The 21,769-nt window shown below is 40.6% G+C and overlaps 1 protein-coding gene across 6 annotated transcripts in view; it reads left to right on the forward strand.

Moving 5' to 3' along the window:
• The window catches only part of FHOD3 (formin homology 2 domain containing 3), a 464,855-nt gene that overhangs the window by 254,387 nt on the left and 188,699 nt on the right, over positions 1-21,769 (forward strand). For all 6 annotated transcript variants that reach the window (XM_077900507.1, XM_077900508.1, XM_077900509.1 and 3 more), the window contains exon 6: positions 19,067-19,161. In XM_077900507.1, coding sequence (XP_077756633.1) covers positions 19,067-19,161 — 95 coding nt within the window. The remainder of the gene's footprint in view (positions 1-19,066; positions 19,162-21,769) is intronic.

The raw sequence follows: 21,769 nt of genomic DNA on the forward strand, positions 1-21,769 counted from the left end.
AATTCTGTAACCTTTATGGTTAATCCATACAGCTATGCCTTATTTATCTAGAATTAGGGGAGTCACTTAGAATTCCAGTATCTATTTTGGTGTCCTTCATAAGTGATTCCTTCTGCATCGAGTCACTGTATAATGAGACTCCTGAGGTTTTCATGTTGGACCCGCCTGAGGCTAAATTCACTGCAGCTGCATCCCTGCTGAACTGCAATGTATACAGTCTATGCTCACATTCATGTTCACATGCCTGTGCTTTCTCAGCTCCAGTCTCACCACCTCTGGTAGCCTGTCCTGTTGCCACTATTGTTTTCACAGAACAGGAACAATCACCTGGCTCTAGCGACCTCATTCATCTTGACCTAGTATAAAGCACTGTCTTCTCTCTTGATCTGCTTGAATCACAGTCGTCACTTCCTAACATTCCTTGATGGTTTCTGGGAGTTGGAATTTTCGGGGGCATGCTCAGCCTTTTAGGGTTGAATGATGTAGAAAAGCCAGAAGGTTTCAAAACTCTCTGCCTGTGATCACCCTGCTAGCACAGGACCACCTACCAGCTGTTGACCCAATGGCATTGTTTGTCGTCCAGGGATCCCCCTCTCTGCTGCTGCTTCTCCTGGCTCAGCAGAAAAAGCAGAGAAAGAAGAGCAGCTGCACTTGTTCCCACACAAATCCCTCCTCAGCTCAGAAGGAAGCTTTTAAAAATAGGACTAGTTGGTTTACCTTTTCCTCCCAATAGGTGGCAATTTACATGTGTGTTGTTGATTGATTATATACCATCTGGCTACCAATGCCTCTGCTCCTCTGAACCCTTGATGGCATTTCATTTCAGCACCTCACTCAGAACACAAATTTTATTTTTTTTCCAAAGATTTTATTTATTTATTCATGAGAGAAAGAGAGAGGCAGAGACACAGGCAGAAGGAGAAGCAAGCTCCATGCAGGGAGCCTGATACGGGACTTGATCCCAGATCCCAGGATCATGCCCTGAGCTGAAGGCAGATGCCCAACCACTGAGCCACCCAGGCATCCCCAGAAGTCACTATTTTAAAATGAGAAAGTGAATCACAACAAATGACAGATTATAGGAAGCTGACATACCATAAACCTCTCAAAACCCACAAAAAAATCTTAATATTTTTATTAGTTGGCATACTGACATGCATCTATAATATAGTTTTCCCTGCATTTTCTGGCTGTAGCTTTCTATGCTCTTACTTTTACAATGCTTTGATTTCGTAGTGTTTTCTATAGACAAAGCAGGAAGATAATCCAGCCTTTGTTCTGGTATGATTGACTGAAATTTGTTTTGTATTGATACTTTAGAGCAGGGATCATCAGACTTTGTCTGTGAAGGATCAGATAATATTTTAGGCCTTGGGAGCCTCTGTATCAATTAGTCAATTCTGCCTTTATAGGCAAAAGCAGTCTTAGGCAGTATGAATGGGTGTGGCTATGTCCCAATAAAACTTTATTTATAAAACCAGGCAGGAACCCAGATTTGGCCAGTAGGCTGTAATTTGTGGGACCATGATTTGCCAGTCCTTGTTTTAGAGTGTTGTTTTTATCTTCAAGCTCAATCATGGTAATCTTTTGGAAATGTCTAGGATTTTTTTTTTCAAATGGGCATAAACCTCTATTACTTTCATATGGGAGCTATAGGAGTTAGAAGATATGCCACAAACTTCTAGCTCTTTCCCTCTGAAGCATTGGTTCTCCCATTCACATATTTGTGATTGCTTACACTTAGGTCACATCTTACAGTGTGATCGTAGTGTCTGCCCCTCAGGTCACACATCAGGTGAGTTGCCCCACTGGGCAGCAGAAGGATTCTGGGGAATCATTCCTTCACCAGGATGACAAGCAAAAACCTCTATACACCAAAGAGATGGTAAACTACGTAAATATATCCCACCAAACCCTTTACTTCATCTCCCTTATCTGGATCCCCCAAATGTCCATGATCATTCTTCTACCTGCCACTCGAGAAAGGATGATGGAGGGAACCAGCAAGCAACTATGGCAAGCAATTATAGTCTTAAGTGATTGCTGTTAAAGTACTTTCATCTTATAAAATATGTGAAAATACAGCATCCCAAGAACACATTACCAGAGTCCCTCAAGGTCTGGGAATGGGCCTGCAGGAGTGAGGGGTTCTGGAACATAAGCTTTATAGCACAAGTTACATTAACCCACAAAACTTGAACCTCACCTTTGTGGAATGGAAGTATGTATCCACTGATAAAGTTTTAGTAAGAGGCATACTATTCAAAGGCTTATTCCTTCTAGGGCCCCTGAAATCATATCCTAAATGCAGACAACTTTTTAAACTGCTTATTAGTTTAGTTTGTGGGATGTGAACTCAGTGTGTCCTTGGGCAACCAGAGTCAGCGTGCCTCACTCACATTGCCTAGATGAATTAGCCTCAGAGAGGGGCACATGTTGCTGACCTCCTTCATTGACTTAGAAGCCCTGCCTGCTTCTGCTCCTGTTAGTCCCCGGGTCGTTCAGGTTGGGCTTTGCATCTAACCTGCTGGAGCCTGTTCTCCTATAAGCTGACCTTGAAGCCAGAGCTCCCCCCAGGAGATGGTGGCAGGGACCTAGCAGGAGTGTTGACTTTGTCATGCCCCGGATACCCTGATGGACATCGTGACAGCTGACTGTGTACTTTTGAGTCGTCTTGTTTCACCTGGTAAAGCATTACCAGTAGTTACTTAAGCTTGCAAGAGATAAATGTGTTCTGTCATCTCTCTCTTGATTCCTGCTGCAGCCCTGCATGAAACATCACCATCTTTTTTTTTTCCAGAGGAGAGATTTGAAGCAACAGAGGTCAAATCATTTGCCAGACATTGCTAGGTTGGGAAGAGGCAAGGCCACAAGGCCTGATCCCCAGGTTTCTTGGCTTCAGAACCCATGCTTGCCACCACTTCCTGGCTTACCCTACTGCTTTTCTTCCAGGCTGCTGTGGGGCCAGGTGTCCAGTCACCTCCAGTCCTCATGGCCTAGGGCTCTGTCTGGTCCAGTGAGGGGGTCCTGCCTGAACAGGCCTAGCAGAGTGCCTGGCACTTAATCCTTCCTTGCGACCTCTTGGTAAATGAATGCATAGGTCAGTCTTAGGGAAAGCTGAGAGTTTGGGCCACATGTGGAGGAAGGCTCCTTGCAGACAGTGGAAAAGACCAGGGGGAGGTCTGCAGCAAAACCCTAGTCTTTAGTGAAAACTCCTCATAGCTTTCCCTTTTTTCCCCTTTTCTTTTTTGTGAAGAACAGCTGGTTTTTGTTTACTTTTGGTTTAAGGAAAAAATCTTTAATTATAGGATACAAAGCAATGTTTATCAACCCTTTCTTCATTTTCATCCCCCTTTGGGACATTGTTTTCTTAATCACCCCTGTCCCTCACCCCCTTGAAATGTTAATGCTGCAGACATACTGTGTATCTGTTACACACTGTGTCCCTGTAGAAGACCATAAACCATCCTAATATTTACAGTATTTTTGCAACCAAGAACTGATTTTTTTTTTATTCCTTCCCATGTTTGAGAATGCATGGCCTAAAGTCTTTGTTTAGCTTCACTAGCTGATGACATGTGAAATGCTCATAGATTTATAGGAATGAAAATAAAGTACTCATTGTTGACAGCCTGTAATGACTGTTAGCATGGCAAAACAATCCAGCTCTAATGAACATGTGATTACAGCTGCCAGGAAATAGCTATTAATTAAATGGGAGTCTAATACATTGGCTAAGGAGACAGGGATGGGTGGCAGTGGCGTCCATGGATGCATAGCCTTGTAGCAATCTGTCAGGTCTACAAGGGCTAATCTAGTCTTAATGCCTGTTTGCTCCCAGGGAAGGATTCCTGAAATGGTAGAGCATGTGCCAAGGCCACCTGACTCCTACAACATTTTAATTGCTTTTAGGTTTTTCTGCTATGGGCATTAAGCCATTAGTTTTTATTGTTTTTCAAAATATATATACATATCTCCTATAACATATAGGATATGTAAATAACAAAACACATATATAACAATATTTGCCACGGTAACCCCTTCTAATTGTATAATTCAGTGGCATTAATTATCTTTATAATGTTTTACTGCCATCACCACTGTCTATTTTCATGACTTTTTCATCATCCCAAATAGACACACTATGCCCTTCAAGCCATACCTTCCCATTTTCCCCTTCTTCAGCCCCCCTTTTTTTGTTTCTCTGAATTTGCCTATTCTAGATATTGGATGTAAGTGAAATCATGTAATATTTGTCCTTTTGTATCTGGCTTGGTTCTACTTTGTGGGATGTTTTTTCAAGGTTCATCCATGTTGTATGTAGCATGCATCTGGTAGGATTTTGAAATGTATCCATAACTAATTAAGCTTTATGGCATATAGATAATGGAGTGGATGGGCACAATCAAAGAGGGATTTGATTATTACTTTTCTCTTTAAAGGAGGTTTCATTATTTCTCTTCCTCTTCCTTCTTTGAACACCAATTTAGAGGCAACATTTATGAGTATGAAATGAGTCATCCTAGGAAGGCTTCCAGTTCTTTGACTATTTTACATATTTTGGTTTTGTTCTAGGTCCTAAAATACGTGTAAAATATCATAAAACTATATTTGGCAAACTTGTAATACTTATAAAGAACTTAAGTTTAAATCACAGGCAAGTAACTCCTACACTGGACCCACATTTTTAAAACATTCTTGAAATCCCATCACGGGGGTCTGTAATAAAGTCCTCTGAGAACAAGCTAAGGGATTGTCTTACTTAAAAAACATTATTTAAGGGTGCCTGAGTGGCTCAGTCCGTTAAGCATCTGCCTTTGGCTCAGGGCATAATCTTAGGGTCCTGGGGTTGAGCCCCACATCAGGCTCCTTGCTCAGTGGGGAGTCTGCTTCTCTTTCTGCCCCTCCCCCTGCTCATACATGTGCTCTCACTCTCTCTTACAAAAATAAATTAAAACTTTAAAAAATAAAACAACTATTTACTGCATTACCTGATGTTATGATTTTAAAGTAATGTCTAAAAGTTGAAATTTTGAAATTGTCAATCAAACAAGATGAGGCTGGGACCATTTCCAGCAATTGAGAGTTTTGAGAGGGAAGTAGACTGGGCTGGTAGAAACCAGTGTCACCTACCTTGTCCCTATCCACAGTCCTCTGCCCAGTTGGAAAGCATGGGAAATTGTTGTTGGACATGGGATTTTGTTTTTTTCTGTGTTTGCCTTTGAGTTTGATTTTGGTTAAAAAGCAAGTACTAAGAGTGAGTGAGCTGAGAGAGAGCCTAACCCAAGCACATCTCTTAGGTAATAGTTTAGTATCCACCAATGGTTCACATCTTCTGGATGCTCAGAAGAAATACCTGCAGAACTTTGACAACCATGGATGCCAGGTCCACATCCAGGACCAATTAGGTGCTGGAGGTGGGGCTCTAAGGGTGGGGAGCTTCCCAGGTAATGAATTTCCCCCTGGTTTAAGGCTTCCCAGATTTCAGACTTCCCAGGTAATGATTTTCCGCTGCAGCCCGCCCTGAGGAGGGTCAGTGCCTGGGATACTGGCAGCCAAGGTAATTACAGGGCACAGGTTCTTTATAGGAGGTGCAGAGGCAGCACCCTGCAGGGGCCAGTGGCAAGTCCCCTCTTGGTGCATATTCACTAGTAGTTGGTAGAATTGTAAGTAAGTTTGGAAGTTTAGTAAATCAGGCCTTTTTTAGGAAGTTAGAATTCTAAAGGTGTCGAAATTCTACATAGAAGTACAGAATTAGTGTACTGGTATATACTCTGATTGCTTTAAATAATGCCCAGAAGTGTACTTCTAAGTTTTATGGAGTCACATTTTGGTGGCCTGGGACTGCGGGCCATTAGAAGGGCTCCCCCTGGTGCCAGACACTTCAGATTACATCCCCACAAGGGGCTTTTGAGTAATGTTAGGAAAAGGAAGGATTTTAGAGCTGAAGGGCTTAGAAAGTCTTCCGGTTAAACCCTTCTATCTCCCAGATGACAGCTGAAGTCCAGAGATCAGTTAAAGAGAAGCATTGCAAGGGCTGCTGGACCATCAGCCACATGCTGGGCTAATACAGAACCTCCTTTCATCTTTACAACTGGGGGTCCAGGTGGGACTTATCTTCCATTTTATAAACGAGTAAACCAAGGCTCATGCTGGGTAACTTGCATATGTTCAGACCTAGGAATTGATGAAGGCAACATGGAAAACAGCTCCCTGGGTCCCACTATGAGTTTTTCTTGATGCTACGCTGTCCTGAAAGCAGAAATCAGGGGGAGCATTGATGCACATTTTCTCTTCTCATGCCCTGGAAGCTCTCTGTTTTCTTGTAGTGAAGTGTGCCCCAGCCTTTAAGGTATGGCTCTGTTGCCCTCTTCTGTGAAGCCTTCTCTAATTAGTCTCATACCAACCCCACTCTTCTCTAAATTGGAGTGTTTATGAGCTCCATCCCCACTTCATCCCACCCCACTTGAGTCTAAGTGCTCTCTCCAAGCCTCATGCCTATTGTCTCTGTCATCCCAGAGTATAGGTAAGCCTCTCAGAGGGTGGCATCCCTTGTGTTTTGCCTCCTGCGTGTCCCCTCCCTAGGTCAGGGGAGGAGCTGCTTCTCCAGAGGCACTCTCAAGTGAGCCCTATGTCACAGATCCATGGTGCCACCCTGGGTCTCTGTAGGAAGAGCAGGGTTTAGGTGGAGCACGTGAGATGAGCAGGATGAGCGGGTCACTGCTGGGCCTGTGGAGTCTCTGGTTTAGTTCATCTCAGGCCCTGAGGTGCCTTGGGGATGGTGTGCACATCTGCTTTCATGTCACTCGCTGAAAGTTCTGGAAGATCATCATAGATCACATCATTAATGTGACTCTTCTTTTCATAGAGAAATTAGGGGCTGCTAAAAATTTTTAGAAGCTCAAAAGCTGCTAATGTATTACACCTGCCTTCATTCCATTGGTTTCTCCTTATCTAAAAAATAGGGGAATGTGGAATGGCAGAGATTGAGAGAGGCCAGGGAGCCTAGGTGTGATTGAGGCCACAGTAGCCCTGGCAGTAATAAGGCACTTCCTGTACTGATGGCGGGTGAAGGTCTACTTTTAGAGCATGAGAAATTGGGGTTTGGGCTTTGCTGCTGGTTGAAAAGTGAAGGAATGGGCCAGAAGCAAATAGGTCCTGTGTGAGTGGTATTACATAGGGGAGTAGGATGGGGCCGGGGCATGGTTGCATAATGACACGGTGGGAAGGTCCATCAGAAGGAACCACACCAATGAGCCTGTTCTAGGGAGCCTGGGTGGAAGGCCCTCCCTTCACTGAGATGAGACTTAGTGGTTAAGTTTGCGAGTGTTAAGCGTGGCTCTTAGGCCTGATTTATTTTAAAATTTATCTTGGGGACTTTTTGGGCATTCAGGGGTGAGGAGAGGTTAGTAATTTTTCTAAGAATGCTCTGGAAAATTTGCATTGCAAATACTGCTAGATGTCAGCTGGGGACTCAAAACTTTGACACCTTGCTGGAGCTCTTTGTGCTGATTAAATTCTTGTCTCCAGTCTAGAATTGGCAGCTTATTCTCCTTAATTTTCATGCAGTAATTGGTGTTGAAAGAGTATTTCTTTGACAGTTGCCCTTGGGGAAAACTGGGCCCAGGCTTGTTATTTAGGGCGGACAGTTAAGTGGAAGAGTATAATAATAGCTCAGACTCCAAGGTTTCCACTTCTTTCCAAGAATGTCAATGTTATCAACCTCTTTTCACTATTTACTGCGGACTTTGGTGCAAAATGAAAGTTGGGGATCGGCAGATCCATTTGCGATTTAAAAAGTGAGTTCTAATGGTGTGATTAAAATAAGTTGAAATCTTGTGTCTGTGATGAATTAGGTCTTCCCAGAAGATAAGATTTTAGTGGTAGCAGTGGTTTTAACCTCTCTGGAGATAACTTCAGTTTAAGAAGTCTCACTGAGCATTGTCAGAGGTCTGGTTGGGTTCTGGCTGAAGAAAGCAGTGCCAATCTTGGGCTTACATCTGCCTCCAGGAAGAACTGGTTGTATCCGATGACATGGCAACATCCATCTTCACTCCCAATGGGCAAATTACAGGTCACCCTCCCCTGGTTCCAGGAAATACCTTCGTGACCAGTAATAATTGTTAGTAGCGGATGGTTGCCCTTGTGGCAAGGCAGTTTTTCTTTAATTTTTCATACAGTCTCTTTTTCTGTACTTTGGGTTAAATAGTGATTTGCAGTCACATTTTCAAATGGTAAAGTATCTTATGAAATGGCTGTAGAGTAGGCTTTCCTTCCCATGCTTTTGTGAAGAGGAAATCGAGAATGGGTGAGTGCAATAAATAAGTCTAGAGATCTAATGTAGAAGCGTGACTATAGTTAGTGCTGTATTCAATTCCTCAAATATTCTAAGAGTAGGTTTCAGGTGTTCCCAACACACACAGATGTTAAACATGTGAGGAGATATGTTAATTAACTTGACTGTAGTAATCATTTCACTGTGTGTATGTGTATCAGACCATCATGTTGTACATTTAAATATAACCACTTTTTTATTTCAGAATTTTTAAAAGCTCAGAGAAAGAGGATGGTAAAGTACACAGCATACAATGGAAACAATTAATGAATTTGGGTAAAATGTATACAAGTAAATAAGGATTCCTTGTGCTATCCCTGCAACTTTTTTGTAATTTTGGATTTCTATCAAAATGAAAAGTTACCCAAACATGCAAAAAAAAAAAAAAAGTAGGAAGGTGATGTGGGATGATAAGTTGAGATATTCTGACTTCAGTGGGAGGAATCTTTTGTTGCATGATGGAGCTGTAGGGTCAACTCTGCAAGTGAATACTTAGTTTACAAACCAAGCCTTATCTAGTATATAAAAGGACTGTTTTGTAGTAAACTGTGTGATCTCTCCATACTTAAAACAGCACTTCAACAACAACAACGCGTTTATTTTATTTTATTTTATTTTATTTTATTTTATTTTATTTTATTTTGTTTATTTTATTATTATTTTTTTATTTTATTGCGTTTAAAATACTTAGACCTGGGATCCCTGGGTGGTGCAGTGGTTTGGCACCTGCCTTTGGCCCAGGGCACGATACTGGAGACCTGGGATCGAATCCCACGTCGGGCTCCTGGTGCATGGAGCCTGCTTCTCCCTCAGCCTGTGTCTCTGCCTCTCTCTCTCTCTCTCTCTCTCTCTGTGACTATCATAAATAAATAAAAATTAAAAAAAATACTTAGACCTGAATTGTGTGTGAACCGCCAACCCCCCCACCCCCACCCCCGCCCCACCAAAGAAGGCAGTGTAGCTCTCGAATTCTGTGCCGGTTTCCAGAATACGTGTGACCTGTAATGTCACTGTAATATTGAGTACAGGAAAGAATGGGGGGTGAAGGGTTTATTAAAAGACTACACTGGGCATCAATGTTTGAGCTCTTTGTTTAAAAAAATCACAGTGACTCTGCCAGGAAGGAATTAACTTCCAGCCTCTTCCATGGCATTTTTGGCATCTTTGGGCAAAGGAAAGGACATGAACAAGCAGGCCAATAAGGCATTTGGGATTGTTTAGTTGTATGTCTCTGCGGTGTCAGAAATTCTTTTTTTTTTTTTTTTTTTTTAAGTAAAATTACATCTAGCTCCGGTTTGTAGAACAAATGTATGTTTTATATGCAAAGACTTCTCTTAAATGAGAGGCATGGGTAACAAATTCAAGGTTGAGAGGCTTAGTGTTGGTGGCCTGGCGGCTGTAGGTTCAGAGGCACAGGAGCCCAGGTGGTCTGGAATCACGCAGGTTGGCTGGAGAGGGAAGGGGCCCAGGCTTCATCCTGAGGTAGGAGGGAGCCAGAAGGTTTTCCAGCTGTAGCTGACATGTTTGATGCTTTGGAAAATTGGGTGGAAACAACATCTACCATAGGATTAGCTAAAGAGTGAGAGTCAAGGTAGGGACACCAGCAGGGAATCAGCGGTTGCTGTAATTTGAAAAAGACAAGGAAAGCTGGACGCGAGGTAGTGATGGAAGACAGGATGAATCTGCAGCCTGTTGTAGAAGACAAATTGAGGGAATTTGGTGACTCATTGGTGATGGAGGATAAGGGAAGGAGTCTGCAAGAGTAGATTCTTAACTTTTGTGGCTGAACACCTACAGGAAGAAAACATTCCTATTTATTTATACTAGAATAAAGATAGTCCTTTTCCGAATAAATGAAATGCCTCTATTTTCTACTGTTTCCTAAAAAAAAAAATATTGCTGGTTCAGATTCACTAGGTTGATTTTTATAGCTCACTAGAGGTGTTTAAAGATGCAGGCTTACACCTGAACTGTCTAGCCTGGGTGACTAGGTTCTGTGTGCGGTAGGCAGGGTGGGGGTGATGGGTCCAGTGTTAAGATGCGAGAAGCAGTTAAAATCCAGCAAAGCATCTGCAAATTATCCGTTGACCATGTTAGGATTCCTTTTAAGGGCTCCTTGGAGTAGAAGACCTCCAGCTTTAAAAAAGGAAGGACAATAAAAGAGGAAGAAAGGAAAGTAAAAATAAGGGGAGGAGGAAGGAAGGAGAGAAAACGTGGAAAACCATGAGGTTAGAGCACAGAGGCCAAGTTCTGGTGGACACGCTTCCCCCCACACACCCTACAGGACACTCTCTCTAGGCCACCTTCCACGTTGCTGCTGCAGAGCAGGGTGTGAGTTCATTTCTGGATGAGATGGAATGAACACATGTGACCCCATCTTTCCCGTTAAGTACAGCTGTAAGCCTGGGACAAACAAATTGAGTAACAACTTGAGGACTCTGAAGAGTAAGTGGTAGGTGGGGGGAAGAAGTCGAGATTGTGAAATGGCATTGAACTGATGGTGCTTTTAACATTTTTCTTATATTCTGTGGTCTGGATTCCAATTAGCCTGAAACCCAGGAGTTGGCCTTGGTGTGGACAGAGAGCATTCCAGGAGAAGCCTTCTGCTTTTGGCTTGAGCCAGAGGAAAAAGGACTCCAAACACTCAGTGTCAAAATGCTGCCCATGTTTCTTATTCCTTTCTGTGTTATGTTGCACCTCAGGCCCTAGGTAATGCCAGAGTGACAACAGCCATGGTAACATGTGGACAGTCGAGCACTGGGGTTGTGGGGGGTGGGGGAGCATAGCACCTAAAACTTGGAGGGACACATAAACTTTTCCTCCAATGGAACTGTGGTCACATGAGGTTCAGGTGAACACTGTTGTTTTTTTCCCCTTGATTCTCCCATAGCTTGGTTCCAGGTATGGACACAGTCACAGAAAATAAGTGGCAGGGTAGGGTATATGATGACTCAGCATTCCGGCTGAAGGACTAAGATGGAGAGCCCCAGGGAACCTAAAAGTATCAAGGAGATAATGAAGGAGAGGCTCAGGAAAGGTACCTGGAGACTTTCTCTTATGAAGCCCTGGGTTCACACAAACTGTACACGCATGACTCAGACCCTAGATGGCATATTAGTGAATCTGAGAATGAAACAATAAGGTAAGTCATGTCCAAGTCTCAAAGTGGATGGGACAAATGCAGGACCAATCCAAAAAGCACAGTAAGAACTTTGAAAATGGAACTGGCATTAGAACCAGAGCCCGTGAAAGGCAGGTCAGAACTTGTGGCATGAGTTGAACCAGGTTAATTGCCTGCTTAGACAAAAAAAAAAAATGTCAACATTTTCTGTTATATTTAAACAAAACCCACAGTCTTAAATTTTTCAAAGTGTCCAGGAAATACGCCAAAATTACTTGGCATAAAGTAAACTAGGAAAATCTCAACTTGCATGGGAAAAGATAAATCAACAGACCCCAGTGCCAAGGCAATATAGATATTAAATTTTTCAAATACTTTAGCCATTCTAAAAATGCATCAGGAAGAAAGGGTGACACTTAGAAAGTCTAAGCAAAGAGAGATACTGAAGATATAAAGAAGAACCAAATTGAAAGTATAGGAATGGAAAATTAATAACCAAAATAAAAAGCTCACTAGATGGGCTCTGTGACTGATTAGAAATGATAAACCTGACTTCAGATGCACCAATAATTAACTATAACTGACTTAATCTCAGCAATTAAAAGGCAGAGAAAATCAAAATGAAAACATAGGACCCAACTAAATGCTGCCTACAAAAAAACCCACTTTAATTATAATGCTATAGGTAGTTTTAAAGCAACAGGATACAGAAATAAATACCCTGCAAACGTTAATCAAAAGAAGGCTATGATCATTAGAGAAAGTAGATTATGAAATTTAAAAAATCAGCAAGGGACAAAGAAAGATATTATAATGTTGAAAGGGTTATTAGTTCACTCAGAAATGAAAAACCTATAGAGCTTCAAAATACATAAAGCAGAAACTTAAATAAGAAATGGAAAATCATCAGTTATATAGTTGGAGACTTCAACACTCCTTTCTTTGGTAATCCATCGGACTGGTAGACTGAAAATCAGCAAAGCTGTGGAGGAACTAAACAGCTCCCCTAGCCAACCAGCTCTAATTGAGATTCTTAGCACACTCTACCAACCACAGCAGAGTATCCATACTCTTCAAGTGTGCATAAAATATTCACCAAGACAGACTGCATCCTGGGTCATAAGACAGACCATAGCAAATTTAAAAGAAAACCATATGATAGGTTTTCTGACCATAATGGAATAAAGCTATAAATAACCAAGATAACAGGAATATTTCCATATGCCTAGTAATTAAACAGCATTCTTTTAAGCAATCCGTGTATTGAAGAGAACTTCTCAATGGAAATGGGAAAGTATTTCGAAACAAGGTGGAAATGCAAAATAATCACAAATTGTGAGATGCAACTGAAGTAATGCATGGCGAGAAACTTTTAGGATTATATGCTTATATTAGAAAAAAAATAATAAAAACATTCACTGTAGAAAACCAGAATATGAAAAACTGGAGCAAGTAGAAGAAATAATAGAGGGATCTCGGGGTGGTGCAGCAGTTTAGCACCTGCCTTTGGCCCAGGGCGCGATCCTGGAGACCGGGGATCGAATCCCACATCGGGCTCCCGGTGCATGGAGCCTGCTTCTCCCTCTGCCTATGTCTCTGCCCCCCCCCCCTCTCTCTCTCTCTCTCTATCATAAATAAATAATAAAAAAAATTAAAAAGATAATAGACTAGAAATTAGTGAAATTGAAGACAGAAAAATAATAAGGAAAAAAATCAGTGAAACAGAAAGATAAATTTTTGAAAGAAAAATGGCCAGCAATAATGATGGAAGAAAAAAGACACTATTTGCCAACATCTGGAATGAAGAGAGGAGGATATCATGGTAGACCCCACAGACATTAAATGAGTAATAGAATACTATAAACTATTCTAAGCACATAAAATTGAAACCTTAGATGAAAAGGACCAATTCCTTAAAAGCCACACACTACCATTGCTCATGAAAGACGAAATGGATAACCTGATTAACCTATTTTAACTATTCTTAATAGTGTCTACTGAAGAAATTTAATTTGCAATTACCAGTCTTCTTAAAAAGGAATCTCCAGGCCCAAGTAGTTTCCTGGTGAATATGAACATTTAAAGACAAAATAAAACCAATTTTTATACAATCTCTTTTAGAAAGTAGAAGCAGAGGGAATGCTTCCCAAAATGCTTCATTTGATAAGGCCAGAATTACAATGATATGAGATGAGACAAAGATAGGGTACTACAGACCAGTATCTTTGATGAACCAAGAAGCAAAAATCCTTAGCAAATATTAGTAAATGCAGCAATATATAAAAAGAATGATGCACCATGGCCAAGAGGGGAATACAAGCCTAGTTCAAATATCTGAATATCTGTGTAACCTGCCACATTAACAGTATGAAGAGAAACCACATGATAATATTAGTTGAAATAGAGAAAGCATTTGACAAATTCAGCATGCAGTTATTAAAGTTTTTAGCAAACTAGAAATTGGAGGGAACTTCTTTACCTTAACGAAGGGCAATGTAAAAAACCTTACAGTTAATATCATAACTGTGAAAGACTATCTTCCTTGTTATTGAGAATAAGCAAGGGTGTCCACTTTTACCACTTCTGTTGAACATTGTACTGAAAATCATAACCATTGCAGTCAGGTGAGGGAGGAAAAGGAGAATATAGATTGGGAAGGAAGAAATGAAATTGTTCTTAGTCACAGACAGCAAAATTGTCTAAGTAGAAAGTCTCCAAAATCTACAAAAACAAAACCTAAAATCTCCTAGAATTAATACATTTAACAAAGTTATAGGATACCAGGTCATCACACAAAAATTGATTTTATTTGTTTGCTAGTATTAGTTGAGAATAAAAAAGTTTTTAACGTATAATTTCTAATAGCTCCAAGAACTGTGAAAGACTTAAAATTTAGCAAAAAGTCATATACAGAATCTATAAATTACAAGATGCTGATGAAAGCAATCAGATGATTTAAATTAACAAACATGACGGTTCATGGATTAGAAGAATCCGCATAGCAAAGATGTCAGTTCTCAGTTTATCTATAGATTTAATGTATTTCTTATAATACTTCCAGTAACATTTTTGGTAATTTAGACAAGCGGTTTCTAAAATTTATATGGGAAGGCCACGGAATAGGAATAGCCAGAATTTTGAAAAAGAGTAAAAATTATAGGAATCATACTACCTGATTATAAATAAGACTTACTCTAAAACTATGGTAACCAAGATAGTGTGGTATTGGAAAAAGGGACAGACAGATGAATGAAATAGAGTCCAGAAATGGACCCACGCAAACAGAGCCAATTGATTTTTTTCCCCAATTTTCAAAAGCAATTACATAAAAACACAACAATCTCTTCAAAAGGTGTTAGATCAAGTGGATATCTGTACGGAAAAAAAAAAAAAAAAGAATCTCGGCCTAAACTTCACAATTTACACAAAGATTATCAATCACATATCTAAATAAGTAAAACTACAAAACTTTTAGGGAAAAATACAGGAGAACATTTTTATGACTTGGCATGAGGCAGAGGGTCTGCTTTGTGTCTTTTAGATTCTTTCAGAGTATGCTTGGCTTCAGTAGATAATGGATCCACTTCATGGAGGTAGTTGATATGACATTCATTGAGCACTTACCTCTGAGTCAGGCATTGTTCTAACTCAATCCCTGCAACGCCCCTGTAAAATAGATACTACAATATTACTGTCTCACTTTTGAGAGGAGGAAACTGAAGCACAGATATTCCTAGGGATACCTAGAGTAAATTCCACCAGAGACAGAAGGACCAATGCTCTGGGCAGTCTGTTTTCAGACCCTGGCTGTTACCTGCCACTCTGTTCTGACATCCTCATCTTTCTGATCCTTTTTTAAAATGCAGATCACTGGTTTTCATGGCTTCTGTGGCCCAGGCCATCTACCTTTTCTCTCTGTGTGAGTTTCATTCACTGGCCCACATTTAGGTTGGGTGGGTTTTTGAGGTTGAATTGGTGCAATATTAACCCACTTGAATCTATTTAGCGCCCTCTTGTGTCTGCAGTGGATGTGACAGGAAGCAGTGCTTCCGCATTAGGGTCAGGGGACAAAAAAAAAAAAAAAAAGATCTAGTGGGAAAGCTTTTGATGATCAAAATAGGACAAATCAGTGTGATCAGAAACTTGAATTCTATTAGACATGGGCTTTCTGGGAGAGTTATAGCCAGTGTGATTTGTTAATAAGAATACAATCCTGGAGGGAAGCTGGTCACAGAAAGCTTACAGAAATTCCAGTTGGTTTTTAAATCTCACTTTGCAGCCTTCTTTTGCAGCAGGGACTTGGATTTTGTGGCTACCTTCTTCCCAGGGAAGTTAGGTGAAGACCTCCATTCCCAGCTTTTCAGCCTTAGAAGCAAGGTCCTCCCAAGGGATGCGTCTTCCCAAAGGCTGAAGAGTAGGAGGCCTCCCTCATGCGTTAAGCTAATTTAGAAGAAAGTGTTAAAATCTGCCTCTGGATTTGCTTCTTCAACAGTAAACCTAGAATGGGAAAAGGACAGTGGGGCACACTCCTCTTCCCTGGAGATTTGCCTCTTTGTTTTGGGTGGGAGTGGATGGAGGAAAGGCTGGGGGAAAGGGGAAAAGAGGGGTGGTATGTGCTGAATTCTCAGAGCTATTCCCTGAAATGGGGAGGGAGTGTATCTTTCTGAACGAGGGAGGAGCACATGGAGAGGGATAGGCTAGAAAAAAAATTCTGAAAACCAAGAAAAACCCCTAACACTTTGTTATATAGTCTTATTTTGTTCCCTTTTTGTATATTTATTTACTTTTCTATTATAGACATAATCAATGCCCCTAATGGAAAAAGACAAGAACAAAAGGAAAAAAAAAAACACATCCAAAGAATAGATATCCAATCGTAAGCTTAGTATTTCATGTGGTTTTCTTCCCTTTGATGCATGAAGATTTGGGTGTTCCATTGCATAATGTCATGTTTATAATTTTCTACTTTTTAATTATTTTATCAGAAACATTTTATGAGTTGGGACATAACCTATGTAGTCATTTACCAAAGCTGAGTTCTAGAACTATGATAGATATTTAGGTCCTGGTTAATTTTAATATTACAGGTGACACTTCAGTGACTATTTGCTGCTGCTGCTCCCGCCCCCCCTTTAACTTGGGGTTATTTCCTTAGGACAGATCCCTGAAATCACCAGTGAAATCACAGTGAAGAGCTCAGAGAGGAGTTTCAGGCTCCCCGTACTGACATAAAGGAGCCTGCCTGCCCTGACTGCCGGTGGGCTCCATCCCTTGTTATCAGTGGGGTTTTTAGAGTACAATCCTACACTTTTCAGAGCCTTGTTTTCATTTTTTTTTCCTTCTGTCAAATGGGGGTAACAATATCCACTGCAGAGAGCTATTGTATTAATAATGCATATAAAATGCCCTCTCATAGCATGACATACAGTGGTCATTAAATAAATGTAAACAACTTAAAACACTTAAAGGCACTTAAAGGCACTAACGTAGCCTTCTTACAGCATTTGTGTCAGTTTGCCTTGCCACTTGTAATGTGTGAAGTTACTTGTTTAACTCTCTAGTATTTGATACCTAATTATTTCTTTTTTAAAAAATCCTTTTACTGGTTTCACTGAAAATGCTACTTCACTATTGTTTTAATTTCTTTATTATAGTGATGATGGACAAATTTTTGTGTTATCATAAACAAGCTTGTCATCTCTCTTATGAAATGCTTTGATTTTTTCTCTTGGTATTTAGTATTTTCTTATCACTTTATGAATTATTTAAACAATAAATTATCTAAACCTTTATCATATTTGCTGTTGTATATCCATTATGTCTTTACATTAAACTTGAATTTTTTTTGTATACAAGTTACAACTTTCTTATGAAAATGAGAAAGTGGTTGTAATTGTGATCTCTTCATTGTAAATTCTGTAGATGAATTTTTAGCCAGGTCTATATTTCTTGCAAACATGATGATATTATGTGTTCCTTTCCAACCATCCTACCTTTCATTAATTCTCATGTCTTTTAAATTTGCCTGAAATTCTGTAACAGCGCTAAATAATCATGGGGATTAGTGGACATCATCTTTTAGTTCTGATTTATATCTCCAGTGCTTCATTATTAAATAGAATATAAATCTGTTATTTTAAAAAATACAGTGTTTGTTGTGTCAAGAATATATTTTTTAAAATTTTGAGTTTTTTGCATATTTAAGAGCATCATTTTTCTCAATGATTATGTGGTTTTGTTTCATCTTTTTTGGCTAGAATAATATGTATTTTTTAACATCACAGATATATTTCTATTCTTGGAATTAGTGTATACTCACTATTTTGTGTTTTACTGTTTTCATTCAACACCATTTTTCTATGACCTATGTCATAGAAACACGTGTTTGTGTGAGTGCACATGTATAATAAATAAAAGAATGGAGGATTGATCCATATATGAATAATGATTATCCTTAAGTTATGGAATTATGAGTTATTTTCACTATTCTGTATTTTCCAATTTTCTACAATGAGATGTCCTACTGTGGCCAGGAAAAAAGTGTTGCCTAAAAATATCAGCCCTGTGCCAATTAATTATGGGTGAGAGAAGATTTAGGAGGTCACACATGATTTAAGGAAGCCTATTTTTGTGGTATATGTAACTTCTGTTCATTATCTAGAATCTAAATGGTTTTTTATAATACAGGAACTGAAAAATTAGAATTAATCTTTTATTAAATAATAGTGAAAGGGAATATAAGGGAAGGGAGAAGAAATGTGTGGGAAATATCAGAAACAGAGACAGAACATAAAGACTCCTAACTCTGGGAAATGAACTAGGGGTGTTGGAAGGAGAGGAGGGCGGGGGGTGGGGGTGAATGGGTGATGGGCACTGAGGGGGGCACTTGACGGGATGAGCACTGGGTGTTATTCTGTATGTTGGTAAATTGAACACCAATAAAAAATAAATTTATTTTAAAAAAAGGTAGTAACATGACTGTATTTTCTTTTTGGTGAATGAAGATAATATGTAGTGACTGTCTTTTCCCTAGCTAGGAATCCGGGACTTGGTTTCTGAGAGATGATTTTTTTCATGCTTTCTGACTTTTTTTTTTTTTTTAATCTGAAGTCTTTTAAAGGAGTTACAAATAATAAAACAATTTATCTCTTATCTAAGGGATAAAAAATGTATGAGCCCAGTGGTTCCATAGCATCTGAGACCTGCCAGGTTGTTTTTAAAAACCCGATTTTTCCTCTTGGTCCCAGTAGGAGGTCACAATCCAGACACCGTCCGAGGGATATTGTTGCCCCGTCTGGGACTGCACACAGATATAGAAACATAAAAACATGCACTTATAGATCAAGACACACAGAAACAACAATCACTGGATTTGGTACCTTAATTGCATCTTCCAGACACCAGGAATAGCCCTTGCTTCCTCTGCGATGGTTAACACTTTCTCTCTGAGATGAGATTTAACTAATTTCACAGCTCAGGAAAACTCTTCGAATTTGGTTTGTGACACACGGTGTACTTAAAGTATGAAAATCTCAACTGACATGATCACTGAAGATTACATGTACATATAAAACCATAATGTCTCCTCCTTTTTCTCCTCTCTTCTGTAGCTTTGGGCCAGATTATGTTGTATGTGGATGGGATGAATGGAGTAATAAACCACAATGAAACGATTCAGTGGCTGTACACTCTCATTGGGTCAAAGGTAAGAGAAGGTTTTTTTTTTTTTTTTTTTCTTTTTTAAAGCTTTTGTATATGAATTATCTTGCCACTCTTTGATTTATCTTCCAATCATTGCTTTTCTTTTTTTTTAAGATTTTATTTATTTATTCATAGACACAGAGAGAGAGAGAGAGGCAGAGACACAAGCAGAGGGAGAAGCAGGCTCCGCGCAGGGAGCCCTATGTGGGACTCGATCCCCGGTCTCCAGGATCACACCCCAGGCTGCAGGCGGCGCCAAACCGCTGCGCCACCGGGGCTGCCCGTAAGAGAAGGTTTTAGTTGAACATTTTATTCAGTTTGCATGTCACATACCTTTCTTTTTATTCTCCTCTCTGAGAAAGGAGAAATTCTATTCAGCTTGGTTTCAAGCCCTGTAATAGTACAAATGAAGACTACTGTTTTATGGATTCAAAAATACACTCAAATTGCAAAAAGCTTTTAAATTTCTAATGCATTTTATATTTCCTCGTTTTAAGCTTTGATTCTTCCAGCACCTCTGGTTTTTAATACTTAATTAAAAGATTGTACCATAGACAGTATCAATCTTAACTGCTCTACTTTGTCTTCATGTGCTCAGTCATTTAAGGACATATTTATGTGTTGTACATATGTATATGCTTATTCCTGTATGTGGTTAAAGGAATTTGAGACCACCTTTCAACTCTACCATCAGTTATAAAAGTAACTAACACTTAGTAATGATTGACCAGGCACCAGGCACCATTGTAGGTGCTTTACAAGCATTACCTTCTTTAATCCATATAAGACCGTGATAGGATAAGTAACATTACCCCATTTTGTAGTTGAGAAAGTAGTGCTTAGTTATGAGAATCCTCTGACTTCCCCCATGGATCTTGGCACATGGTGACTCTATCCAGGCATGGTGTGGCGTGCTCCACTAAGGAAACAGACCTACCTGCCACTTGATGTGTATCGGCAGCTGGGAAAGGCTCTGGTGTGGTCTTCTCTGGGTTCTCAGGTGGGGCCATGGGAGACCCGGGTGGAGGGGGGTATTGAGGATGAATAAGAAGGGATCCTGTCCTGAGCAGGGGCAAATGAACCAAGGCTGGAGTGTGGCCAGCTTTTGGGATGAGGGTGGGGTGGGGCATCATGGAGGAGATCTAAGCGGCTGTAGTGGGGGCAGCAGGGTCAGGCAGAGTGGCGTCTGCAGGCCTGGCTGGGGGACCTGAACCTGACCTACACAGATCACAGAATCACCACAGCATTCTCAGGTGGTCCCTGGAGAGTATGTAGTTCACACAAACTTTTCCCCACCCTCATACTTGCTTCCATACCTAGTTTGGCAAACCTGTCAAGGCTGGTGTCCCCTCGCATTGAGCTCACTGTGGTGAGACCCATCCCTTGGCCTGATGTCTGCCATTACCTGCTTCCCAAAGACTCTGCTGTGCTTCGAGAGGGCTCAGCCCTGATTTGACTGTGTGGAGAACAGATCCCATTTGAGTTTCATTATCCTTTCAGATTTCCAGAGTCCCAGTGATGGTGCCCTTGTGTCGTGGGGAGACCCTTTTCTCTGTGAGGGGGATGGATATGCAGGATTCCATGGGACCCAGACCCATGCTTGACCCTTATATCGCCTTCGCAATTTTGCTTCTTCTCACATTACTGATGATAGACCGCCCCCCCATTTCATACTAGAAATAGAAACAGCTTTTCTCAGAAGACTGACAATCTTTCCTCCTCTCTCTCTCTCTCCCCCTCCCTCCCTCCCTCCCTCCTTCTCTCATATTTGGCTTTGTTTCCTGTGGAAAATGGAAATGACTCTATTTACAAACTGTTGTGGGTGACCTTCGATGCTGAATGAAATGCTGGCTTTGCCAGGTTGAATTAGCCAGGCTGAGGGAAGATTGATATCTCATATCCTGTTTCAGTGTTTTCTGTGTTTTCCTTATGCTGGGAGCCCTCCTCAACCTTCGTTCATTTGGATGCTGCTCCCTTCCCAAGGCTCCCTGGATTGTCTCAAGGGCTTCATGGTGTAGGGAGATGTGTAGAGATTCTGCAGTAGAAACGGACTTTTGGTACATTTTGGAGATAAATAAAATCTTTGGGGGAGCCTAAGTGGCTCAGTCAGTTAAGCATCTGACTCGTGATTTTGGCTCAGGTCATGATCTCAGGGTCATGAGGCTGAGCCCTTCATTGGGCTCCACACTGGGCATGGAGTCTGCTTATATTCTTTTTCCCCTCCTCCCTTCCCCCACCTCAAAAAAATAATCTTTGTACCATTATTATAGCCATGATAAAACACCAATAGCCAGCCCTATTTTTCTTAAATAAAACCTGACAAACTTACAGTAGGAAAAGTGACAGTCTTTTAGCTCATCAGCAGGAAGAGCAGAGTATGAGGGCAAAATCTAGGTGGTGGGACAGGAGGAGAGAAGGGAGGAAACAAAGGGAAAGGCATGAAGAAAGGAGGAGATGGAGAAAAGTAAGAGGAGAGACCCCAGGGGAAGAAAAGAAAAAGAGAAGAGAAAAAGGAAACAGGACCAACAGAGATCATTTCTCTGCTTAGTCAATGGGAGGAGAGCTCAGAGTCTCCTGGGTTGCAGTATCATCCTGCCGATGTTTCTTAGAAA

Source organism: Canis aureus, chromosome 6 (assembly GCF_053574225.1).
Source record: "Canis aureus isolate CA01 chromosome 6, VMU_Caureus_v.1.0, whole genome shotgun sequence".
Taxonomy (NCBI): domain Eukaryota; kingdom Metazoa; phylum Chordata; class Mammalia; order Carnivora; family Canidae; genus Canis; species Canis aureus.